Source organism: Symphodus melops (genome assembly GCF_947650265.1).
Source record: "Symphodus melops genome assembly, chromosome: 18".
Lineage (NCBI taxonomy): Eukaryota > Metazoa > Chordata > Actinopteri > Labriformes > Labridae > Symphodus > Symphodus melops.
In genome coordinates this window covers 22,717,198-22,725,935 of record NC_136708.1, presented here as the reverse complement: position 1 = coordinate 22,725,935, position 8,738 = coordinate 22,717,198, and the positions used below count along the sequence as shown (strand labels likewise).

The window sequence follows — 8,738 nt, the reverse complement described above, 5'->3', positions numbered from 1 at the left end:
GCTGGATGCATCACGCTCAATCCAGTCACGTGTTTATAATTCAGAATAACTCTCCCACACACACACACACACACACACACACACACACACACACACACACACACACACACACACACACACACACACACACACAAGCACATGTTCACATTAGAGTCTGAGCAGTTTCATGCAAATGTGGAAATAAAGAGGACACTCTCATGTGCATGTTCCGAGTTCAGCGACGACGTGAAAGCATTCACACAGACGGGTGATGTTCATGGACGCTCACCGGAGCACTCAGGCACATATTATGGGCACGCACACACACACACACACACACACACACACACACACACTCGGGGCCTTGCAGCTCTCGCTGACGATCTGCTGCAGCTCTTTCCTCTCTGTGTCTTGTTTTCTGATTGGTTCTCCACAGCTCGGCCTCGTTGTGTCCGAGCAGACAAACAACGGATTTAAAAAGTGGAAACACACAATGTGTCAGAATCCGATCCTGCACATTACTCTCCGTTTCCTAAAATCCCTCCTCAGACTCCGTGTTTTTAATCTCTGCCTGTCGCTGCACACAAACCTCTCGTTCTACATGTCCAATTAAAACACACAGTTTATGAGATCAGCTGTTCTCAGGTCCGCCTGACGCTTCACACCGACTCTGATATTCAAGTCAAGTAAATCCCAACGCTGGCTTCTCATTTTATCAACCAGGGTCGACCGCCTGAGGGACCAACTGCTCGGCCACCAGATTTCAACATCAGGTTTTTCAACATCTAAAAAAACAAAAAGACCTGATCCAGAAAAACTGGCTCCAGAAAAGTCCTCGCTGGCTTCCAAGAAAGAAGGGGTTTCCATGGGGGCTGCGTCCGGACACCAGCGCCATAACCTGCGATGGACTTGGTGGAGCAGAAAGCTCTTCTGACGTTCTGAATTCACAGCTGATGATAACGCAGAGCGAAGAGGAAGAGCGGGGTTAAAGCCATCGAACACGCAGAAGACCCAACGCTGGTCAAGGCGTCCAGCGCTTGATTGGATACGCTCATGTCGTGTATCATGGTGGGTCGGCGGCCTCGTTAGTGCCGGATCACATCGAGGTCTTTGTGAGTACAGCTTCATTAGCGTCAGACTGACTTAGCTGACCCTCTTCACTTTGTCTTAAAAGTCTTAAACCCCGTTTCCACTGAGCGTCTCGGTACGGCACGCATTAAGGCCAGAAAAGATCCACAAATAACCAACCCGAACCGTCCTACTTTCTGGGACCGATTTGTTAAAGGGCGGAGCTAAACACTGCAGTTTACAAAACCCCGCCCCCGTTTGTGACTGACTGTGTTTCGTAATAAAGAGCAACATGCTGTGCCAACCAGGATCAGGCTTTACCAAACCGAACCGTACCAAGCTGGACTGATCCATAACGGACCGCCCGGTGGAAACAAGGCTTTAGACATTAGCGGACTCGTTTGGTTCCAGGTCAGCGCTGAATCCAAAAGGTCCGGCGTACGGTTTCAACAAACCAAAAGACCCTGAAATCCCCGTCAACTCACCATGTAGACACTCGGGGCCTCCCATCATGCCTTGCTGCTGTTGCTGAGGTGGCTGCGGCGGCGGTTGCGGTTGGACGGTCTCCAGTCCAAGCAGTGAGGATGAGGAGGATGAAGAGGACATGGAGGAGGAAGAGGATGAAGAAGAGCAAGGTGAAGGAGAGCTCGGCGGGCACTGGGAGCTCTGGTTGGGAACGGCCGACTGGGAGCTCTGGGAGAACAGAAAACGTCAATTAAAGACATTTTCTCAAACAATGTATGTACACACAGGAGCAGAAGGTCAATCTGGCGGCCATCTTGGAGAGCGGTAACCACGGATCATGACAGGACGGGGAAGTATTCTACAAACTTTGGCTTGTTTTGTAAATGAGTTCCAAGCTGAAGGATTGGACGATGCTTTTCTCAGCGTTTAAGTAAATTAATGGAAATATTGTTTCTAAACACTCCTAGACGATGGATCCTGATTGGACCCCCCCTCTCTTGAGTTAGGCTTCAGGCTCACACAAACAAAAGGACTCTTAGTCTTGCAGCTTTGAACACCAGCAGTCTTACCTGGGAGGGGATCTGGGCGCTGGTGGAGCTTGGTCCATTACTGTGCATCCCCATCCCGTTCTCGGTCAGGAACTCCTCCAGGTCCATGTACTGGAGCTGGAACAGGCCGCCGTCACACGGCAGGGTCCTCTCCCACAGCAGCGGGCCCAGGAAGGCCGACTGGGAGCTGGAACGCAGAGAGCCAGGGGCTCCTCCCGGCCCACCAGGCCCCACGTTGACACTCGTAGAGTCCTCATCAGAGTCCAGGGGTTTGTCTTTGTCTGGAGAACATAAAGGGGGAGGAGCCTGTTAGATTCTCCAGATAAGGACAAGTAAACGTCTCAGTTCCCGAGTTTGTGTGAAAGGAGAAGATAAAAACCTGGCATGTTTCAGGCTGATGGTCTCATTCACGTTGGCTTTGTTTGTTTACTGTATCAGCCCATCGTCAGACTCATGTGATGACCTGAGGGCCAAGATGTCTCCAGCTCATGAAACATCAGAACTTGGTGCACTTGTGGCCACATGAGACGAAACAGACAACGAGGAATATTTCAGCACAGGCATGGATTGCTTTAAGATTTATCTGGTGGTCAGATGCACCCAAGTTTAAACCCTCAGAAACACACACAGGCTTCACACCAAGGAGACTCTTAGGGCTGCAGTACCTGGAGTGTCCACATGGGGCCAATGAACGCCCATGAGGTCCAATATTAAGATGTTCATTCACATGTTCTTCACATGGTCTCTAGAGTTCATATTCTGATTGGTTCCCACCGTACGGAGTATTTTAAGAGATTTGCATAAATTAGCATCATTGCGCTGAGTTGGCTAACAGCTGGTTACACGTGAGCTGTCCGTCAGGAGGCTTAAGGCCCGCCTCAGCGCCACCTCTTCGACTGCTACGAGACTGACTTACAGTAGGTTGGTCGAGAATTTTCCTTTGTGGCGAGCGCCACTGTTTCAAATTAGCTTCAAGACGCCTCTTTGTGACATCACTGAGGCTCCGCCCATCTTTTAAACGGTCTATGTGGTGAAAAGATCGTTTCAGACCTACAAACAGCCGCGGGAGCTGCAGCAGCGTCGAGGTTCAGTGCTTTTGTCCTTTTTGCTTTCTGTGAAGCACTTAGTTACAATCATTAAAAAAAGACTCTAAAAATAACGCTGACATGTCCGACCCTACACTCCGACCTCGCAGGGGGGAGAGAGAGAGAGGGAGAGAGGGAGAGAGAGGGAGAGAGAGAGAGAGAGAGAGAGAGAGAGACAGAGAGAGAGAGACAGAGAGAGAGAGAGAGAGAGAGCGAGCGGGGGCTGATGGAAAGATAGATACAGACTCCGGGCATCAATAAACCATCAGCACAAACAAAATAAATGAAAAAGTAAAACCAGGAAGTGAATGTAATGGAAAGAGGTGATTGTTTAGTACCCTGATCCTTTCATAATATTATTCTACTGAGTCCCGCCTCCAAAGTTCATACTGAATAATGGCATAGTGAATAATGAAAGCCAATAAAAAAGTAATAAAAGAGCATATTTGACTGGGCGGGACGACACGACGAGAGAGAGAGTAATGAAAAGAGGGAGCGAGCTCGACTGAGTGAAGGCCGGATATTTAAATCTAAAAGGATTAAAGAACATAAAGACATGAGAGATTACACCAGAGAAGGGATAAAAAGAGAGGGAGGGAGGGAGGGAGCAGAGAGTCATGGCCATCGTGTCCTTTTTAATCTCTTCGCTGGCATCATCATCATCATCATCATCATCATCATCATCATCATCATCATCATCGTCCTCGTCTGCCTGACACTTTCTTTTCAATTACTCGACGCACGACTCCAGAGATCACAAAACACAAAGAGTACAAAGACATCAGATACACAATCAACCATCATCCCGATTATCTGGAGGTCGCCTGCCAAACCTCGTCAGTGCTCCCCACACACACACACACACACACACACACACACACACACACACACACACACACACACACACACACACACACACGTCTCAAAACGTCCTGATAGGAGCTGCGTGTGTGAAGGCAAACCGCAGCGCTCGCTGTGGAAACAGGAGCAGTAACTACAGTGGCAGCGAGCGGCGGTGTCGGACCGTGGCGTGCGCGGATTATGTGTACGTTGGCGGTGAGAATGAGTTGGAACATTCAGATCAAGTAAAGCTGGACATCGAACTTTTCTAACAAACGTTAGTAAATGTCTCCTCCAATGAGCTCGCTGCTTTGTAGCGCTCCGCTGCAGAGTCACAGACATAAACGAGTCTTCACCTCACAGACGTGTGACACATCACAACGTCACACCTGTCCACACGCGTGTGTCGCATTACGACGTCATGTACAAGCTAGCTCGCTGAGGAAAACAGTCTGGGGGTGATCCACTCACACAGCTACACGCTAGCCCAAACATGACACAGCAAAATATGAGTTGGGACAACGCTGAGGACGTGACGTCGGTCGGACTAAGTGCAGATTAACTCGATGTTGCTGCTCTAATCTCCCCGTGTCTTTCCACATCAATCCATTTATAACGTAAATCTTAAAACCAAGACCCCGTTCTGCAGGAGGACAGAGGACAGACAGAGGGACAGAGGACAGAGGGGGCGTCCCTTTGTTATCGCAGCAGAATGATAGGACGAGGTGGGACGAAGAAGGGAGCATGCACAGGAGGAGAAGAGCCACAGAGATGAGACTGCATACTGTAACAAAGCCTGAGAAAAATGCAAATCAGCAGAGAGAGCAAGACAGGAGCGAGCGAGAGGAAAATCTCAGGGACGAGTGAGAGAGAACGACAGACGGAGAGAGAGAGAGAGAGAGAGAGACGATGGTGCTCGGTGGACGAGTGGGTGTTTGTGAAGGCGTCAAACGAAACTCGCCAGGGAAGGGAAAAAAAGCAGGAGTGAAAATGGAGTGCACATTGTGGAGAGAGAAGAAGCCAAAAAACAAAACAGCAAACACTCGAGCACCTGGGTGTCAAACCCCTGAACGCATCACCTGTCGCTAGGAGAAAATATGGCGCTGACAATGAGCTGCTTTCTTTGTGCATGGAGAGCCTGTCATCAGCACTCATCATCACTTTCTCCTCCTCATGCAGAGGAGCACAAACTGAGGGGAGAGGAGGTGCAGTTACAACAAGAGGCCACCAGGGGTCGCCAAACTGCAGGAAGAACTTTGTTGTTTTTCTCCCTCTTATCTCTGTGCATGTGTTCGGTTTTAACTGCCCTTGTGAGGACTCATACTTGGCAGTTGATTTTTCCTATGAGGCCTGAACGCCTCACGAGGAGAATCTTCTGGCATAACGTCAAAAAACATGCTCTAATTATTTAAGGCTTTTTTAAAGTAAGGCCTCAAAGAAATGAAGAACAAAACCAGTTTGAGTGTGTGCGTGACAGCAGCTGACTGGGAGGTATGACATGCACACAGCGAGAAGAGAGAGAGACAATTCAAACCCTCTCACTAACCTTTATTTAAACAGCAGAGAAACACAAACGACACTAACGCCTGTGTCTTCATTCTTCTCCCAGGCAGAATCAAACATCTGAACCCAAAACAGTGAAAACAGTGCAGTGTGTGTGTGTGTGTGTGTGTGTGTGTGTGTGTGTGTGTGTGTGTGTGTGTGTGTGTGTGTGTGTGTGTGTGGACGTGTGTGAGTGTTTCAGATAAAGCAGGGCCTCTTTATTTTTACAATCACACCTACCCACTCAGTCACATGCACACACACACACACACACACACACACACACACACACTCCTGCAGTACTCCCATGATACTGAGTCTGTGGGGATGTTTGTTTGTGCAGCATCTGATGGATCTCGTCTTCATCAGTGCCTCTGTAGTTTATTTCTACATCAACGTGATGTCACAGCTTGATGGTTAAAGCGCCTCACGCAGCCCTGATAAACAGCTGGACTCACTTTAACATCACATGTGAAGGTTCAGATTATATGAGGATGATGTGTGTGGATGATGTGTGTGGATGATGTGTGTGGATGATGTGTGTGGAGGATGTGTGTGGATGATGTGTGTGGAGGATGTGTGTGGATGATGTGTGTGGATGATGTGTGTGGATGATGTGTGTGGAGGATGTGTGTGGAGGATGTGTGCACAGGCCTCATGAGGTGGGGCTCGTCTGTTCTCCTCTCACAGATACACAAACACATCAAATGTCAACAAGTCCAGCAATTAAAAACCCAAAGTGAAAACATCCACAAACTTCCCCTGAGCTGCCTTTTGATGCCCCTCTTCTTCCTGTATTTGCCTTATTATGGGATGTTCAGTGTTTGGTATCTTAACATGCACAACAGCACATTTAAATGGAGAATGAAAGTGCATTTCTGCATCGACTTGTTGGCTGAGGTACTGTACCTTTAAGACTTTTCTCGCCTATCGGGGCCTCTCTCTCCCTCCTCCTCCTCCTCCTCCTCCTCCTCACACACACACACACACACACACACACACACAGAGGCACACGTGCACACACTCACCTTTCATCTCGCTGCAGTCCTTGGTCACTCTCTGGTCGGCCTTGATTGGCAGCTGGAGCAGGGACTTCAGGTTGGTCATGGAGGTCAGGTGTCCACCTTGGGGGCCACTTACGGCCGGGTTGCTGGCCCCGAACTGAGGGCTGGTTGCCCCGGCAGGGAGATCCGGCGGCAGGAGCTGAGTGAGAGGCCTTGACATAACTTCTAGAAGGAGGAGGAGGAGGGGGAGGAGGTTAAGGGGAGAAGGAGAAAGTGGAGAGGAGCAACCTGCAGACTGTTGAGTTCAAGATCAAAATAATCCAATTAGTGACGCTGATTGACAGGCGCGCTGTCAAAAAGGTGCGCAGGCAGGTGACGCGTGTGCGCGCTCAAGAGCTCCACCTGAGGTCCCGCGGCTCCGTCCGTCCCATGAAGTGAATAAAGAAACGTACAAAGAAACAGAAAGGGGCATTTATCTCCAAAATGGCAGCATGATGATGGCAGAATTAAATCATCCTCTCAGCCTTCAGGAGTTGCTGTCACCTCTTGATTCCTCGGTGCTCCGCGCTCAGTGGGGGCAGACTGGATCCTAGACGCGCAGGACCGGACCCCCTTAAACCCTCTTTTCCCCCGGTGTTAGTGTGGAGGATCTTAGTCCTGAGAGCAGGCTGAAAACACGGATCCGTGTGGTCCACAGCAAAGAGTCCAGAAAGAGGATTAGAAAGAGTAGACGGCGCGAGGAGTCTCCAGAGTGGATTACAAATCAAAATAAAAACACCCAAATCAATTTGAGATTAATGATGAGCGAAAAATGCGATGAAAGAAATAAAGAGACCCCCCCAAAAAATAATAATATCCAGTAGTATGAGAGTCAGATAGATGAGACTGATGGCTCTTATTTTCCTCCCTCTCTCTCTCTCTCTCTCTCTCTCTCTCTCACTCACACACACACACACACACACACACATACACACACCTCTCTCTATTTTCGACTCTCTCTCTCTGCCAGTCAGCTGGAACCAACACGGGCCGCTCGTATGACGTCACCGCTCACGGGGGAAAGGCGATTGGGGGCGTGGATCGTTTGCATGCATTGACCACGCCCCCGTCCTTCGTTTCCATCAGAAACGCCCCCTCTGCCTTGCACTTATGTCTGTGCTGCCTTCATGGCTCATGTGAAAACTGGTAAATAAGAATTATGGGAATGAGATTTTTTTTCACATGAAATTTGACTTTCTATTGTTTTAGGATCATTATAAACTAGCTAAGAGTAAAAGGGAAGTAAACAAAGATTCAATAAAATCTAATGATTACATTGAAAATGTGTATAATCTATAAGTTAATACACATTGTAAAAGTTTGATTTGTTAGGGATTTAAAAACACAACTCTCGATATAGCGTCAGAGTTTAGTCCAAACAAAAAAACAATCTATATCAGTGAGAATGTTTGAACCCTAGATGAAAAAAGTCACACTTTCCATAGCTTGAAGCCTGTTGCATTACAGCATGCAACAGGCTTCAAGGTATGGGTCCTTCTGAGTGGTGGGTGTGTCTGAGGGCTTGCCCAATCAGAAGCAGAATATAAAGCCCACCATGTTTAAAGAGCAGCTGCAGTTGCATAACCCAACATAAACACCAGAGTTAACAAATGACCACGACTCTGTGGGAATCAATAGTTGCTGTTTTGAAGCTTTAACCCCGTCACTGCTGGAGGACTGTGTCTGGCTTCTAATACAACTTTAAATATTGATTTTATTTGACAGGTAAATATCCAAATAAGAACACAAACTTTAACAATAAATACAGAAACACTAGCAGGTTGATTGTATATGTCAGATAATAGCTATTATAGGCTCATTTCCATCTGTAGTCCCAATACATAAAACAAGTTACATAAACAAATGATGACCAGTAAAAACTAATATAACAAGTAATGACAATATATCAATACTGCACTCTAGTTAACAGAGACACATACCACGAGGGGCTCTTTGATTATGACCATCAGAGCTAAACGTGTTGTTCAAGAAGTGTCACAATAACAGTTAGTATACACAGTGTTTACGGATGCAGTATTACACGTGTGTTAATATGTAAAAGAGGATGATCATGTATTTCATTGATGGTACATTTAATTTTTTTATATCTGCCTTTTTTTGTAAATTGTCTTTTCTTCTCTTTTATTTTATGTCAGAAATAAAAAAAT

General features: G+C 47.5%; 1 protein-coding gene across 1 annotated transcript; it reads right to left on the bottom strand.

The window, feature by feature from the left end:
* Nucleotides 1-1,428: 1,428 nt before the first annotated feature.
* On the bottom strand, nucleotides 1,429-7,676 carry LOC306839899 (uncharacterized protein; the record flags this gene model as incomplete). The annotated part of the gene is made up of 3 exons (XM_079368845.1): nucleotides 6,556-7,676; nucleotides 2,082-2,341; nucleotides 1,429-1,740 (listed from the first exon to the last, which is right to left on the bottom strand). The coding sequence occupies exons 1-3, from the start codon at nucleotides 6,749-6,751 to the stop codon at nucleotides 1,429-1,431; spliced, it is 768 nt and encodes a 255-aa protein (XP_079224971.1). The 5' UTR covers nucleotides 6,752-7,676.
* Nucleotides 7,677-8,738: the final 1,062 nt, after the last annotated feature.